This window comes from Zootoca vivipara, chromosome 1 (genome assembly GCF_963506605.1).
Source record: "Zootoca vivipara chromosome 1, rZooViv1.1, whole genome shotgun sequence".
Lineage (NCBI taxonomy): Eukaryota > Metazoa > Chordata > Lepidosauria > Squamata > Lacertidae > Zootoca > Zootoca vivipara.
The window spans coordinates 2,806,061-2,823,112 of NC_083276.1; the positions used below are offsets into that span (position 1 = coordinate 2,806,061).

Consider the following 17,052-nt stretch of genomic DNA (forward strand, 5'->3'; position numbering starts at 1 on the left):
TTATTCAGAGGTCTCCTGCTCCCTCCAAAGATTCCAACCTCATTCCCTTGCCACCCCTTTGGCCTGGCACTGTCTCCCCAAGCACCTGGGTGAAGCCATTGCAAGGGGCTGGACTAGATGATCCCTGGGGTCCCAACTCCACAATTCAATGGTCTTTCTCTTTCTTCTGTCAAATGCCTCCAAGTAACTCATTTTTTCAGTGATTATGGACTGAAAAAGAAGAGCCTGCTGGATCAGGCCAATGGCCCACCTAGTTCAGCATCCTGTTTTCATAGTGGCTGAAACCCACAAGCAGGACCCAAGCAAAAGAGCCCCCTCCCCTCTTGTGGTTTTCAGGAACTGGTATTCCAAACAGTGCCGGATTTATGTATACGCTAAACAAGCTATAGCTCAGGTTCCCACTCTCTTGGAGGCCCCCCCAAAAAATGTAAAGGAAAAAATACCTGGGTGTACATTTCTAAAATATAAGATAAAAACAAATAAAATAAAACAGAACCTACAGAACAGTGTTTTGTCCTGTATAGGCTCCTATGATGTAAGTCATGGACCCCGCCTGCTAGTCTGCTCCCTAAAATATATAGAGAAATGGTTTGCTCCTTTCTATATATAGGGTGCCTACAGTCTGCATGGACTTTGCACGGCAACATGTGCAAATGGCTCGAGATACCTATTAGGTCCATCAATTACCATATAGCATATATTCAAGACAAAAAAGCGACAATTTGTTGTTGACAAAGGACAGCTAGACATATAGAGAGCCCCATTACCTTCAGTAGCTTAGGGCCTCATCAAACCTAAATCCGGCCCCGATTCTGAAGCATTACTGCAGAGCCCTCATGGCTAAAAATCATGGCTAGCCCTCTCCTCCACAAATCTGTCTGATCCTCTTTTAAAACCCTCTAGGTTGGTGGCCATCACTGCCTCATGTGGAAGAGAGTTCCGTAGTTTAACTCTGCGCTCATTTGCTTGCACAAAGCAGAGGTTAGACTTTATCCGTTTTTTTACTGAGTGTTCCTTTGGAGTTGTTTGGTGGGGAAGTTATTCTGCAAAGCAAATTCATCCTGATTCGGGTTGAGGGGTGTTTATACATCGAAGAACCATTAATTATCCTTCCACCCACCCCACCCACTTTTGAAGGCCCTTCCCATCACTTCCCTTGTCTGGTTCTTTCCTAAAGTGGATTTGTTACGCAAGGGCAACAAAGAGAGTTCATCTTACTACTTCAACTGCACAATACTCAATTTCAGATGCCCTTAAATCGCTCCCACAAAATGTTGGCAGTTTCTGGAGGCACGAAGGGACTCCAGGAGAAGGCATCAAGAAGACCAGGGCCCTGCAAGGGTGATCATCAGGGATGATGGGACTTGTAGTCCCAAACATCTGGAAACCAGTTTAGAGACAGCTTCAATGGACCGTATCTGGGAATCGGAATTTACATTGTTGGGGGATCACGCTATTACCCATTTCTAAATAAAAGTGAGCTTGCGTATTTACCTGTGGTTACGGTTACAGAAGGGCTTGTCTGTCTCTGCAACTTAAAGATCCTAAAAGCATTTTCCCTCTCACCTTCCTATGCCGGAGCGCCAGTCCGGGTGCGCTGCGCTGACCCCTGCTGGCGGCGCCGGGGAAGTGCGCGCGGCCCGAGCGGCACTTCCTGGCTGTGGCCAGGAGGGAGCGGTCGCGCAGCGCTCTCGGGTCCTTGGGAGGTCTTGGGAGAAATGCAGCTCAACGGGGCCAGAAAGGGCTTGCAGAGCGCCGTGCAAACTCCCTTTCCCGCCCCGCAGTCCCCGCCACCCGCGGCATCCCGAGATCTCCGTGCCCACGGGGCCAGTGGCTTTTCCTGCGGGCTGAGGAATTCCTGCAAGCGGCTGGGGATTATCCTGGGGGCCAAGGCATCCTCGGGAAGGGTTGGGCGGCGATTTCCCTGGATGGAATAAATGCATTTGCTATTGCTCTTTCTGTAGCGTCTCTCTCGGAATCGCCCTTACTAGACCAATGGTTGTTTTTTATTATTATTATTAGTTCTAGCAGCAGCCCAAGTTCCTTGCGCCTCCTCTCTCTGAACTGCGCTTATTGATATTCTTCATATTCTTATTTTGTTGCATTGAATTGAACTGAGCTGAGCTGCAGCAAAAGAATCTGGGTTTCGCTGTGTTGCCCAGGTAAGGCTGCAGCGGCTATTCACAGGCGCGGTCCCACTACTGATCGGCACGGGAGTTTTGACCTGCTCCGTCTCCGACCTGGGCCGGTTCACCCCTCCTTGGGCAACCTGGCGCGCCTCGGCTCCCCGGGGCTCGCCATATTGATGCCGAACTTAGTGCGGACACCCGATCGGCATAGCCCACAGCAGCCCCGAACTCCTGAGCTCAAGCGATCCGCCAGACTCAGCCTCCAGGAGTAGCTGGATTACAGGCACGCGCCACCGCGCCCGGCTGGAGGAGCCACAAGGAACTGCGCCTCTTGGCTCGGCCCGGGGTGACGTCACGGGAGAGGGGCGGGGACAGGAGGCGCGGGGCACCACGGGAGAGACAGAGCCCGCCACGTGCGCGCGTGCGCGCTCCGGCGCGGCCTTTCCTTCCCTCGCCAGGCGCCGAGCAAGATGGGGCACCAGCAGCTCTACTGGAGCCACCCGAGGAAGTTCGGCCAGGGATCCCGGTCCTGGTGGGTGGAAGGCGGCGGGAGGGAGGGAAGGGGGTCGGGGGGTCATTAGGGTGAGGGGGGGCCGGAAGGAAGGGAGGGAGCCATGAGGCGCCTCAGGGAGGGAAAGAGGGAAGAGAAAGGGGGGCAGAGGGGGCGCTGTATAGGGAGTGGGGGGGAGAGGAGGGAAAGGGCAGCTAAGCCCGGGGGGAGGGGTCTCGGGGGGGGCTGAGGGGGCGCTTCCTCCGAGGGGGGAGGGGGGAGTAAAGGGAGGGGAGGGGGGCAGAGGGGGCACTTCCTCCGAGGGGGAGTATAGGGAGTGAGGGGTCCCTCCTGCCCCCCCCCCCCGCTGACCCACAGGCCTCTCCCCCCCCCCCCCACAGCCGCGTGTGCTCCAACCGCCACGGCCTCATCCGCAAGTACGGGCTCAACATGTGCCGCCAGTGCTTCCGCCAATACGCCAAGGACATCGGCTTCATCAAGGTGAGGTGGGAAGGGGGGTGGATGGATGGACGAGGGCAGAAGGGGACGGGGTGGGTGGGTGGGTGGGGGACCCCCTTTCTCTGGGGAGAGAGGCCAGCGAGGGCCGTTAGCCCTGCTCCTTGCGCTGCCCAGAGCCTAAAAGGCGGGCAGAAGGGGCGAGTAATAAAGAAGCAGGGACGTTAATGCAGAGGGAAGTCAGGGGGGGTGAAGGGGGGTGGGTTATGGTGATGGGATAAAAGGGAGAAATGTATAATATGAATGATAGTGTAATGTTATGAGAGAATGTATTGTTTGTGAAATAATAATAATAAAAAATAAAAGGCGGGCAGAAGGGGCGAGGAGCCAATTGCTTCTTCCCAAGAGGAGAGAGGCTCGAGAGTAGAAAAAGGGGCCTCTTGGGTCCTGGCAGTCACAGGCCTAGAGGAAGAAGCCACGGTTTGGGGAGACTCCAAGAGAAAGCCACACTAAACGCCTTTGCTCTTCTCTCACATTTCAGCTGGATTAAACACCTGTCCACCCACAGAGATGGCCTGAAGAGGACGGCAAACATGGAAGCTGCTTCGGCCGGATGAGACCCTCTCGCCGCACATAAGATGCTTTTGTGTACAGAAAAATAAAAAATAGGGACTTGTTGGCCCAGATTCTCAAACTCTGGTGTGTGATGTTCATGATTTGGCATAGTTCTATAGTCATAGCAAATAGCGCTTGGGAAAGGAGGAGGTGGCAGGGGTGGATTCCAGCACCCAAAAAGGGGCCTTGTCATCTGCCTTGTCATCTTATGACCAGTATCCATGGTATGAGTTAGGGGCCTAACTGAAGAGGAGTCTTAGTTACAGAGAGACTCCTCTGTTTCCCGACTGTTCTTTTTGTACCTGGTTGCTTCTCATAACAACATATAGGAGTCCTGCAGCTGCTTCAGGCTAGTGGCAGCCTTGCTGTCCTCACAGGGGCCAACCAGGCACCTACAGTATGGGAAGCCTTTAAGCTAGCAGGACCTTCCTGCAGTTTCCAGCAAGTGGGTTGGACCCAGGGTATACGTTTCAGAGGTCCTGCTTTCTCCAGGCAGGGGTGGGAGTTGTCACCTTCGTAATCAACCTCACACTCCAATCTAAATGAAGGGTTAAATTCCCAAGTTTTTGTGCTTTATATAAAAACAAATTACTGCCAATTTTACAAAGCAGATTTATTGTATGATCTAAAGGGGTTTGTTGTGGGTGTTTGAATTTTGATAAGGTGATCTACGCAACAGCCAGTAGATGGCAGGAGAGAGAGATTATACCCACTATTCTATGTATGTATGTACGGTACTGTATATCTAGAATTTTTAAACTCTGGAGTTGTAGCGATGAGAACTGCTGGAGCTCAAGGCAGCTAGGAAGCATTTTTCTCTATTGCAAGATTGGGGGGAGTGAGTAACAGGGAAAATACATTTTGCAGGTGCTAAAATGAATGGGTAAAGCAACTGTAAAACAGGCAATGAAACACCAGTGGAACCACTTCAATTTGAAGTCTGACTGTCATACCAGACTGTGTTGGAGGATCTCACCACAGATTGGTGGGAGTCTTCCCCAGAAATCCACATGTTGAAGGGGCAAAGCTTGGAGGTCCTGGGTTCAAGTCCTGACCTCCGAGTAGGCTGAGGGAGGACTCTGCCTGAAACTGGAGAGCTGCTTTCCACCACTCTGAGCTAGAGTGATCAATTGTTTCAGTGGTTTTCAACCTGTGTGCCGTAGCACCTTAGGGTGCCTTGAAGGATGGTCAGGGGTGCAATGGGCAACACTGGCCTCTGTCCCTCTTTCCTTCCCTCCCTACTCTGATGCCCTCTCTGCCTCCCCAAGGCTTGTTGCAGCAGCCCTGGCTACAAGCTCCACAGGCGAATGGTGCCTCTGGGGCTGGCCAGGGGGTGCTTCACGGGCCCCTGTGGGGCAGTGTGAGGAGGTACCTCTCTTTGGGGCAGGGGAGGCAGCTGTGACTGTCCAGAGGACTTCCTTGGAGAGGGGAGAGAAGGCTGAGGGAACCCTCCACAAGGGTTATTGGTATGTTTTTGTTTGATTATGCCCTGGGATCTTTGGGATGCTTTTGAGAGCCAGTGTGGCTTAATGGTTGGAGAGTCAGACTGGGACTTGGGAGACCAGGGTTCAAATCCCCCACTCAGCTATGAGCTTCACTACCGGTAGGTGATCTCAGGCACCGGTCACTGCTTTCTCTCAGCTAATCCTACCTCGCAGGGTTGTTGTGCAGGATTAATAGGAGAGAGAACCATGCACACTGCCTAGAGCTTCCTGGAGGAAAAGGAGGGGTATAAATGCAATAAATAAATAGGTAAATATTGTTTGCTAACCGGGGGGGGGGGAGGCTTCGGTCTCCTAAGCTCTTTCTCTGATATCCAACCCTTTTAAATTCAGCTTCTGAAAATAGTGCTCCACTGCCTTCCTCTTCTAACATCTTCAGTTTGTGTCTGTGCCAAATTTATGGAACACCTAGAAATAAATGCCTTTATCAGCTCCAAGCCATCCTAACACCCTCCTCTAGCTGGGACCAGAGCTGGATTTAAAGGCAGAGCATCAAGTCAATATAACATCCAGGGGCTTCCCAAAAGCCATTAATGGAATATGCCACGGAAGGTTGCAAAAACAGCTGCAGACATATGCAGGACTAGCCCATGATCAGGCAGGGGAGAAGAGCAGAGAAGTCTGGCTTCTGGATCCATCCTCTTCTGACAGACACTCCCAACAGAAAGAAGCCCACAAGCAGGACTGGAACAGCAGCAAATCTCTCCTGGCTCCTGATTCAGCAACTCACATTCATGAGCTCCTGCCTCTTGTTTCTGTGTGGATGTGAGACTGTGCAATACCAGCCATGCTAAAAGTTACAGGGTGATATCCAAATAAGCCATCCGTTCATTTCATTTCCACGGGCCCCATTTTGACCATGATTAATGTCTGTAGAATCGTATAGTTGGAAGGGACCCCCAAGAGTCATCTAGTCCAGCCCCCTGCAATGCTGGAATCACAGCTAAAGAATCCTACATTGCTTTTGCTGTTGGGTGCAAGGGAATACATTATGTCGATCATTTAAATGCCCTGCTGTCTCCCAAAGTTGGAGGAAAGAATCGTTAAGATAACAGAAGCAATTAATAAACAGAGCATCAGAATATGAAACGGCACGAGAAAAGAGCAAAAGGGTTGAGAGCAGGAGGGGAATCGCTCACAGGCCAAAGAGGACTTTGCATCACAAAGTGTAGCAAGGTTTTTAGCTGGGGCAATCAGAATAAAATGCACTTTTTGACTATTGATTCAAAACCGTAAAATGTATTTTATATAATTGACTTTTTATTTCTATTCTTTGTGTATCGCATTGTTGTTTTATCGCTATGGCCGATGGCTGGCGCAAATAAAGATTCATTCGTTCATTCATTCATTCACAAAGAGCAGCCCTTGAGATCTCTCCATTGTCCTGCATGGGAAGATTTCACTTCCGTTCCGGAGCGAAGGAAGGAAACGAGCCCGGAAGTGGAGCTCCAGACAAAAAAAAAAACCTGCGGTGACTCTATCCTTTTCCTATCTCTATGCGAAGCCGTGGATGCTGTTTCTGGGATGGGGAAGGATTGCTACTAAACAGCGCAGCAGCAGAGAAAGAGCCGGACCAGGGAGGAAGGAAGGAAGGGGGGGCACGTGCAGAGGTGAGATGCATTGCAAAGAGGGAGGGAGAGGACAGAGGGTGGCCAGGTCCATGCAAGAAACCCCCCCCCGGCCATTCAGTCATTCTTGCAAACCCCCCCCCCCCAATGTAAGACGCCACCTGTGCAGCATCAGTGACTCTGTCTGGGGAGGGGGCGCTTTGCAACGATAGGGGAGAGATCTAGGCCCTTGGGAACCCCACTGGGGTGGAAAGGGAGGGGGGCAGAGACGGTTTGTTTCTGCATCTAGCTAGCCCTGGCTATTATTATGTATTTTATGTTTTCATACTGTGGTTTTATCTTGCAAACCACCCTAAGACCTACAGATATGGGGCGGTATAGAAATGTAAATAGATTAAATAAGGCCAGGGCAGAGGAGGGGTGTGTGTGTGTGTGTGTTTAGAGAGGCAACTCCATGGAAAGGGGCAGGTTAGGGAGCGCCCTGACCCATGCATCCCAGGTGGGGGACCATTGACTTTACTCTGCAGAAAGCAGCTTTGCACGCTCCCAGAAGGATCCGCCCTCCATGCCGGGCAAGGCAGAGATAGCTCAGCACCCTCCTGCCCCCCTCCCTGGATGTCCAAAAGGGCAGTGGCATCATAGCCCTTTCTTCCCGGGAGACATGTGTCCAAAACTGGAGAGGGAGCAGCCATCTGCCCTTGAGGTCCTCAGCCGGAGAGGCAAAAGCTGGTTGCTGTGGGTGGATCTCACCTTCCCAGTCTTATTCTGCCCTAGCCAAGATTTTGAGGGATTTGAGCTGGAATGTTTCTTCTTCCCCTTTGATCCATAGGAGGCCTATCTGACCACTGCCATTCCCACCTCCTTTTCTCCTCTTTGATCCCAAGATGTTGAATCTGGGCTTGGGAAATGGTTCACTTTGGAATTCACTCTGAGTGCTCAAACAGCAGAAAAGAGACTGTAGTTGGATAAAGTTCTGCCTGCATTTACAAAATAAATAGGGTGGGTTTTTTTGTTTTTTAAAAATCTTTTGGAAACCCACTAAAACAGGCACAATGTCCATGTTGTTTGCTGTATGGCCAGTTTGTTTAAAAATAAAAGGTGAAGGGTTTTCTGGAGGCGGAGAGCTCCTTTTGTTCTAATTCTGCCTTTCCTCTTCCTTGACAGGAGCTCAGCACAGCTGTCCAGATTGCTGTCTTTTATTCCAGAGCTGCTGGAGTTATTGGCGAAGATGAAATTGGAGGAAGAAGTCGCGACAGGATGCGCCCCGGAGGAAGCGCTGGAGGGAGCAGGAGGAAGAGGCCTTCAGGAGGACCCGGACACTGTAGACTGCAAACCCAAGATGGAGGACAGAAGGCAGTCCCCAGAAGCAATGAGATCCCCTCAGAAAGCCACTCCGCAGCCCGTGAAAGAGGAGCCGGAAGAGGGCTTCTCCCGCCAGTGGGAATCCCAGTGGCAGGACTTCCTGAGGACGGTGGAGCCCCCTTGCCAGGGCCCGGAAGCCCAGCCTGAGGAGCCCACCCCGTGGGGCGACACAAAGGCCTTCCTGGCCTCTTTCGAGCAAGTAGCCGCAGCCTGCCGCTGGCCCCGGGAGGAGTGGGTAGCGCGGCTATTGCCGGCCCTCCGAGGAGAAGCTGAGCTGGCCTTTGGCTTGCTGGAGGGCAGAGACCGGGAGGACTACAGGAAGGTGAAGGCGGCCCTCTTGCGCAGAGATGCTCTCGGCCGGGAGAAGCAGCGCCAGCACTTCCGGCGCTTCTGCTATGGGGAGGCCAAGGGCCCCCGGGACGTCCATGGGCGGCTGCAGGATCTGTGCCGCCAGTGGCTGGCCGTCGAGAGGCACTCCAAGGAGCAGATCCTGGAGCTGCTGGTCCTGGAGCAGTTCCTGAGCGTCCTGCCGCCCGAGATCCAGAGCTGGGTGAGGGAACGGGGCCCCGAGACCTGCTCCCAGGCAGTGGCCCTGGCCGAGGACTTTCTGCTCAGGCAGCAAGAGACCGAACGAGACGGAAGCCAGGTGATTTCTCCGCAAAGTTCCTCTGCGGTGGGACTTTCTGGATCTGGGTCCAGAAAGCACACCCTTCAGGTCTAGTTTTTGGGTACAGCTGTTCCCACAGCCTGGCCTGGCCTGACCGGCACAGTTGCCCCACAGAGTAAATAATAGGACAACCCAAATCTATATGCTCAAGTTTGCATTGCATTCCTATTTTCCTTTCCTTCCAATATAGGTAGGATAGCCTTATTGGTTAATAATAATAATGATAATATTATTATTTATATCCTGCCTATCTGGGTGGCTTCAAACATACAGGTGAAACTCGGAAAATTAGAATATCGTCGAAAAGTGCATTTATTTCAGTAATGCAACTTATTATTTTTTATTTTCCTTTTAATTTTTACAAATGCTTTCTTTTGGAAATTCTACAGTAATTAAACAAATAGTTACAATAATACAAAAATAAACATCGCTATTACATTTCATTAATTACATTCCATTTATAATTGACCTGCCTAACGACAAATAATTACAATTACAACAAATAAAGGCTTGACATATCTTGCTTTGCATGTAATGCATCTATTACTGAAATAAATGCACTTTTCGACGATATTCTAATTTTCTGAGTTTCACCTGTGCAATATTGTTGTTTAGTCGTTTAGTCGTGTCCGACTCTTCGTGACCCCATGGACCAGAGCACGCCAGGCACTCCTGTCTTGCACTGCCTCCCGCAGTTTGGTCAAACTCATGTTCGTAGCTTCGAGAACACTGTCCAACCATCTCGTCCTCTGTCTTCCCCTTCTCCTAGTGCCCTCCATCTTTCCCAACATCAGGGTCTTTTCCAGGGAGTCTTCTCTTCTCATGAGGTGGCCAAAGTATTGGAGCCTCAGCTTCAGGACCTGTCCTTCCAGTGAGCACTTGGGGCTGATTTCCTTCAGAATGGATAGGTTTGATCGTCTTGCAGTCCATGGGACTCTCAAGAGTCTCCTCCAGCACCATAATGCACTTGGAAGTTTTTAGTGTTTGATGATTTATTATGTCTTTATATATTATGGTGCAATATATAAAGATATAATAAATCATCAAACACTAAAAACTTCCAAGTGCAGGGCTGCCTTCAGATTTTCTTCTAAAGGTTATATAGTTACTCATCTCCTTGACACCTGTTGGGAGGGCATTCCACAGGGTGGGTGCCACTACCAAGAAGGCCCTATGTAAATTATTATTGCACCTTTTCCTCCAAGGAGCTCCAGGCAGCGTACATGGCTCTGCTTGCCATTAATCCCCCACACCAACAACCTTGTGAGGTAGATCAGGCTGAGAGGCAGAGACTGGCCCCTCAAGGTCACCCACTGAGCTTCCTGGCCAAGTGGGGATTTGAACCCTGGTCTCTCATGTCCTAGTCTGACACTACAACACTCTGGCTTTATGATCAGCCGTGGTCGCCAACCTTTTTGGGACCGGTGGGCACATTTTGAATGTTGAGAAAGTGCTGTGGGCTTCCATGGGGAGTGTGGTGTGACATAATGCAAAATTAGAAAGAATACTCTTTTCTCTCGCCCACAATCTTACGCTTGCCATGCAGTCATCCAGGTTTTGCTGGTCCTGATTTCACATATATACACACATGCATGCAGTATGCAAGGACCACTGACAAACAGCCTCTCTCAGAAACACTCATGCACATATTGTACCTCTGTCTCTCTCGCACACTGCAAATAAACCTCTTCCTCCCTCTCTCAGTCGCACCCACAGAGCAGGCTGGAGAAACCCATCACCCCATTGAATTTCCTACAAATTCATGGGGGTTGCCAACCTCTTGCCCAGAGAGGCCTCTGCATTAGCGTCCACTGAGGCTCCTGCTCTTCCCCCTAAGCCCTCCACCTGGCCAATTGCCCCAGTCAGAAAGCCTCCAGGAGCTCCTTCGCTCTGTCCTGCTGGAGCTGCCCCTCCAGCTGGGGGCCAGTTGCTGTGGGTGGGCGATAATCAGGCTTCAAATTCATGGAGACAGGCAGCCTGTACCTGAGCCCCCAGTGTGGCCATGGGGCTGCCAAGTCGAGATGGGGAGAGCGAAGTGGGCCTCAGGATCTAGAGGGGGGGGGGTCCCTGTTCTGAAAAGCTTCCTTGCTGCTCTTGCAGGTGGTGGCTGTGAATTTCTCCGAGGTAGAAAATGCTCCTGATGGTGGGGAACAAGAGGGGCCACTGTGCGCTGAAACAAAGCAGGAGGAGGAGGACCAGGAAGCCAGCAAGTTGGGTAAGAGGGGGATAATTACAACAACAACAACAATTTATTATTTATACCCCAGCCACTCTGGGCGACTTCCAACAAAACATTAAAATACAGAAATCTATCAAACATTAAAAGCTTCCCTAAACAGGGCTGCCTTGAGATGCCTTCTAAAGGTCTGGTAATTGTTGTTCTCTTTGACCTCTGGTGGGAGGGCATTCCACAGGGTGGGTGCCACTACCGAGAAGGCCCTCTGCCTGGTTCCCTGCAACTTGGTTTCTCGCAGCGAGGGAACCGCCAGAAGACCCTTGGCGCTGGACCTCAGTGTCCGGGCAGAACGATGGGGGTGGAGACGCTCCTTCAGGTATACTGGACCAAGGCCATTTAGGGCTTTAAAGGTCAGCACCAACACTTTGAATTGTGCTCGGAAACGTACTGGGAGCCAGTGTAGATCTTTCAAGACCGGTGTTATGTGGTCTCGGCAGCCGCTCCCAGTCACCAGCATAGCTGCCAAGTATCCCGTATCCGCCGGGAAAACCCTTTTTTTCTTACCGTTTCCCGGCGGTCTCCCGTTTAGGGAAAAATCCCGGTATTGTCCCTTAAATCGGGATACTTGGCAGCTATGAGTGGAGGAGAATGCAATTGTTAGCAACCCTAATTACCCGGCCATTTTTCTGGTGCCGCTTGCCCTTCTATGGGCACCAGAAAATGGCGGCGGCGCCGGAAGTCGCTTCCGCACATGACTGGAAGTTGCATGACGCGACTTCCGGTGGCGCTTTGCCCTTCTATGGGCATCAGAAAATGGCGGCGCCGGCGCCGGAAGTCGCTTTTATGTGTTTCCGGTCATGCGCGGAAGCGACTTCCGGCGCTGGCGCCGCCATTTTCTGGTGCCCATAGAAGGGCGAAGCGCCGGTCATGCGCGCGCTGCCGATCCCGGATATTTACGACCCGGACTTGGCAGGTATGGTCACCAGTCTAGCTGCCGCATTCTGGGTTAGTTGTAGTTTCCGGGTCACCTTCAAAGGTAGCCCCACATAGAGTGCATTGCAGTAGTCCAAGCAGGAGATAACTAGAGCATGCACCACTGGCAAGACAGTCTGCGGGCAGGTAGGGTCTCAGCCTGCGTACCAAAATGACTCCCAGGCTGCGCACCTGGTCCTTCAAGGGCACAGTTACCCCATTCAGGACCAGGGAGTCCTCCACACCTGCCCGCCTCCTGTCCCAGTTCCCCAGATTAGAAATCTACTGTTCTAAACCACTACACCACGCTGGCTCTCATGGTGTATCAATCCCACAAAAGATCTCAAATACCCTAAGGTGCCCTACTGCAGTATGGCGCACTGGCTAGAATATTGAACTAAGACCCGGGAGACCCGGGTTCAAATCCCCACTTGGCCATGAAACCCACTAGGTGCCCTTGGGCGGGTCACTGCTTCTCAGCCTAAACTGTCTCGCAGGCTGAGAATGATTGGCCCAATATCACCCAGGGAGCTTTAGGGCCCAGTGTGCTGGGGAATTTGAACCCTGGTCTCCCAGGTCCTTTGCCCCATCATGCTAACCACTACGCCACACTGCCTCCCCCTAATGTTCTGATTCTCCAACCTTTATTTCCCCTGCTTTAAAACTCTTGTTTCTTTTTCTCTAGCGCAAGGAAAGAGTAATTTGGGATTCTCTCATTTCTTATGCAGGCCAGGAATGGATGGCTGCACACGAGAGGGAGATGTTCACAGCGGAAGATTCGGGCCGAGCAGGGGTGTCCCTGTGGAAAGCAGAAGAGGTGGCCCCCCAGGAAAATGCTTCTGCCCGTCAGGAGAGGCCTGAGGGCCAGCTGAGGAACTACGCGGGAGGGGATGGAGACGGAGCTGTACTTTTGGGGGGAGATTACACAGCCCTCATTGTGACCACCGTCCAAGCAGGAGTGGACACAGGGAAGAAGCGGAATACCTGCAGAGCTCACGGGAAAAGCTTCGGCCCAGGCTCCAGCGTGATCAAGAGCCGCCGAGCGGGAGCGAAAGCCCACAAATGCCAGGTCTGTGGGAAGTTCTTCCTTTCCGGCTCAAAGCTCATCATCCACCAGAGGACCCACACAGGGGAGAAGCCCTACGAATGCTCGTCTTGTGGGAAGACGTTCAGGTCCAGCTCGGTCCTTTACCGTCACCAGAGGATCCACACGGGAGAGAAGCCTCACAAGTGCCCCGTCTGCGGAAGGAGGTTCGGCAGCAACTCCAACCTCAACCGGCACCAGAGGATCCACACCGGGGAGAAGCCTTACGAGTGCGCGGAATGTGGGAAGAGCTTCATCCAGAGGGCCAACCTCAACAAGCACCACAAAATCCACCAGGGGGAGGGGAAAAGCAGGGAGGGTTTCGGCACGAGCTGAAAGCGCAAAATGGGTGTGACGTGTGTGCACACAGGAGGAAACCGCTTAAGAGATCACGGATCACGGAGAGACACTTTTCAGAGGAATGTTTCAGAAAAGGACACAGAAATTCCTGTGTTGCAGGGGGTTGGGATGGATGACCCTAGGGGTCCCTTCCTACAATTCTGATTCCGTGAAAGTGAATTCAAGAAACCCCAGAGGGCTTTTCGGAACTGCTCCCTGTTCTGGGTGCGTTGATGAGGTGCAAGATCTTGTGGGGTGAGGGGGGCACTACTGGGAGTGCGCTGGCTGCTCCCCATCATTCGATTACAGGTGCTGAGCGCTTGGGAACGACTCTGGCAAGAGCGCTGTAAAAGTGGAGCACATCCGAAACATCAAAGAACACCCCCAGGTGAAGAAAGCCATGTAAAGCAGTTGGAAGAAGTTGCACTAGCGGACATGAAAGTATACAGACACAGTACTAACTATTAGAATGTTTAGGATATCTTCTGAAACACCAGGGAGCTTGCAAGGAGCTTCACCCTATATGGCTAAGATTCTCTGGCTTTTGGGGGCAGCAGGCTTACTTGGGAACGTGCAAAACTCTTGAACATCTTACTTCGCACCAACAAACTCACACTGGGGAGAAGCCATTTAAATGTATGGAGTGTGGTAACAGCTTCAGGGGTCAGCCAGGACTTACTACAAACTCATAAAGGGGGAAATAAAGTTTAAATGTATGGCGTTTGTGTGGTGTTCTGGTGTTTGTATGGAAATTTATAGGCACATGTATTAAACTAGTGCACAAGACGTGATTCTGGATAATATGGGGAGGGTGTGAATCTGGGGTCTTGGTGGTGAGTGAGCTGAGTTTTGATGCCCCCTTTTCACTGCCCAAATGATGGACCTACCTTGTCCTTCACTGTTCAGATACAACAGGTGCTCACTACCTGAACTTTGCATAATCCTTTGAATACCATTTTTATACTACGATTTTCCAGCTGAATGAAAAGGTTTCTGTACTAAAAAAAAAATCATTTGGTATTTTAAAACTCATCGGTTGAATTTTCCATATCCATACCACTGGAACACTGACCATCCCCTGTGCTACTCATCGGTTTGCTATATTGTTAGTCAATAGGCCATGATTAGTCCATTTTTAAGAGCTACAGTACCTTGCTTTATCTCGTAATGTGTTTGACCTCTTTTCTAACTTCCTGCCCACCGTTTATTCAAATAAAGTTTCACAGTATGATGACTGGACTGCGTCTGATTGTCAGCCTCATTAATTTGGTATTCCCCTGGGCTTAGGTTGCCTTGGGTTTCACGGTCTTAGGAGTTCCAAGTGCACAAGAGGTAAAGTCAGGAATTTCCTCTCTTTTTGTGGAGAAGGTGTGAATGGGAGGGAGATGCTTTTAGCAAGAAGGATACTGACAAGAAGGATACTGACAAGCTGGAACATGTCCAGAAGAGGTCAACCAAAATGGCCAAAGGCCTGGAAACCTTATGAGGAACGGCTTAGGGAGCTGGGTATGTTTAGCCTGGAGAAGAGAAGGTTAAGGGGTGATATGATAGCCATGTTCAAATATATGAAAGGATGTCATATGGAGGAGGGAGAAAGATTGTTTTCTGCTGCTCCAGAGAAGCGGACACGGAGCAATGGATTCAAACTTCAAGAAAGAAGATTCCACCTAAACATTAGGAAGAACTTCCTGACAGTAAGAGCTGTTCGGCAGTGGAATTTGCTGCCAAGGAGTTTGGTGGAGCCTCCTTCTTTGGAGGTTTTTAAGCAGAGGCTTGACAGGCATATGTCAAGAATGCTTTGATGGTGTTTCCTGCTCGGCAGGGGGTTGGACTGGATGGCCCTTGTGGTCTCTTCCAACTCTATGATTCTATGATTCTTCTCTACAAGGCGTATCCCGAGTGATGCCCCCAGAACCGGCCCATCCAAGAGGCAAGTTGTTGCAACCACTTTGGGTGGCAGGATCTACAGGAGAAGCAGATCCCAATATGGATCTTTATTCCCCTCCCCCTTTGTTCCTGATGCAGATCTTCACACACCCCTTCTTCCTTGGGGAGGGCAGTTGCCAGTTTGTACATAGTCTCAGGTGCCCAAGTGTTTGGGGAATAGCCCTGGGTTCCCCCCCCCATGTTGATAATGGGCACTTTGAGTTTTGTCAAGTTTTAATTGTTCTAGCCCAATGGTTTTCCACTGGTGTGTTGCGGCTCCTTGGGGGGACTTGAGGAATGTTGAGGGGAGGCAAAGTGGGCATCTTCCCTCCCCTCCCCTTTATTTACTTGCTGCCCATGTCTTCCTGCATCTCTGTCTCCTCCTCCTCCTCCCCCCCCCTGCCTTTGCCTTTCTCCTCGGGAGTCTTTCCCTCGCCCCTTCCTTCTGAATTTGCATCAGCCACTAGCCAAAGCAACAGAATAAAACACAAAGCACCACCGAGGAGAGAGCCATGCAAAGGACGTTCCAGGGAAGTTGGCATCAATACAAATGCCAGAATTAATACACGATCTTCTGGCCGCAGATAAAACATGGGAAGCAATAGGATTTCTTTTGATTAAAAATAAATAAATTGTGCAATGTGTCAGAAAGAGAATCCGATAACACATCTTATTCTAGTTGCCCCTGCTAAATTTTCTGCAGTTTTTGCCGTCTGCTGGTTATCATCGATTCTAGCAGAAGAAACGACGCCGTAGCAAAGGCTGAGCTGGGATGGATACGGTAGTAGTATAACGTCGCTCCTCAAATCTTTATGAAGAGTGCAAGCCAGCTGCAATTGAGCCTGACATCTCCGCATGGACAAATAAATGTGTGTACAGTATTTGTATCCCCTCCTGTGGGATTTTTTCTTTTTTTTGTGACATCCCCTTCAAAAAAGAAAAGAAACTCTACAAGCACCAAGAACCTCCCTCCTCCTTTTTTGTTTGTTTGTTGAGAATCCACCAATTCTATAAAGGGTGATGTAAAAACTGATTTAACCTCTTTGTCTTTCGTTTCCCATTCCAGCAACAGATTATACATTTTTGATCTTAATTTCCTATCATTTCCTATTATTTCTCTCTGAAAATTTGACATTTCATACTGAAAATCTTTCTTTTTATCAATCTTAAATATTTCATTTATCTGAAAACATTGCAGCCTGTTGTAGGAATTACCCCCCCCCCCAATCTTTCTACACAAAATATAGGTTTACACAGTTCCACAAGCACGCCCCTTCTTCACGTAGCCTCCTTTCTTTTATTCCCCCCCCCCCCCGTAAATAAGGGCTGGCCGACACTTCGTCCCTCCGGAAGGACGCACTCGCGCTCCCGCTCCTTGTATGGGTAGACCGGATGAGTCTACTTTGACGGCTCTATCAGCATGTTTCCCGGCGTCTGTTCTCCGTCAATTGGTAGACCGGGTGAATCTACTTTGACAGCTTCCTACGTCCCAAATATACCTCCACCCATCATATACTGGACATTGCAACGTTATAACAACCCCTTTCTACACTTACCTCAGGTGATTACTGACTGGTTTTTTGAAGTTGCCTGTAACCCAAAGTGGTTGAATGTTTTAACCCATTACTGTCAAGGACAGACCATTTCTCCACATACTGTACATCTAAAATGAAACACTCACGACTCAGGGTTCTTTGGATTCCATGTTTATTTTAGTCTGTATATTAAACTGTATCAAAGGGGGGATCCTGGGAGGAAAAACAGCC

General features: G+C 50.4%; 2 protein-coding genes across 2 annotated transcripts; both read left to right on the plus strand.

Annotated features, from left to right (window-relative positions):
• The first annotated feature begins 2,531 nt into the window (after positions 1-2,531).
• Positions 2,532-3,769, plus strand: LOC118097582 (small ribosomal subunit protein uS14). The gene is made up of 3 exons (XM_035140622.2): positions 2,532-2,661; positions 3,021-3,120; positions 3,617-3,769. The coding sequence occupies exons 1-3, from the start codon at positions 2,600-2,602 to the stop codon at positions 3,623-3,625; spliced, it is 171 nt and encodes a 56-aa protein (XP_034996513.1). The 5' UTR covers positions 2,532-2,599; the 3' UTR covers positions 3,626-3,769.
• A 2,898-nt stretch (positions 3,770-6,667) lies between these two features.
• Positions 6,668-14,598, plus strand: LOC118097525 (zinc finger and SCAN domain-containing protein 31-like). The gene is made up of 4 exons (XM_060269283.1): positions 6,668-6,802; positions 7,925-8,768; positions 10,890-11,004; positions 12,666-14,598. The coding sequence occupies exons 2-4, from the start codon at positions 7,989-7,991 to the stop codon at positions 13,355-13,357; spliced, it is 1,587 nt and encodes a 528-aa protein (XP_060125266.1). The 5' UTR covers positions 6,668-6,802; positions 7,925-7,988; the 3' UTR covers positions 13,358-14,598.
• The last annotated feature ends 2,454 nt before the right edge of the window (positions 14,599-17,052 follow it).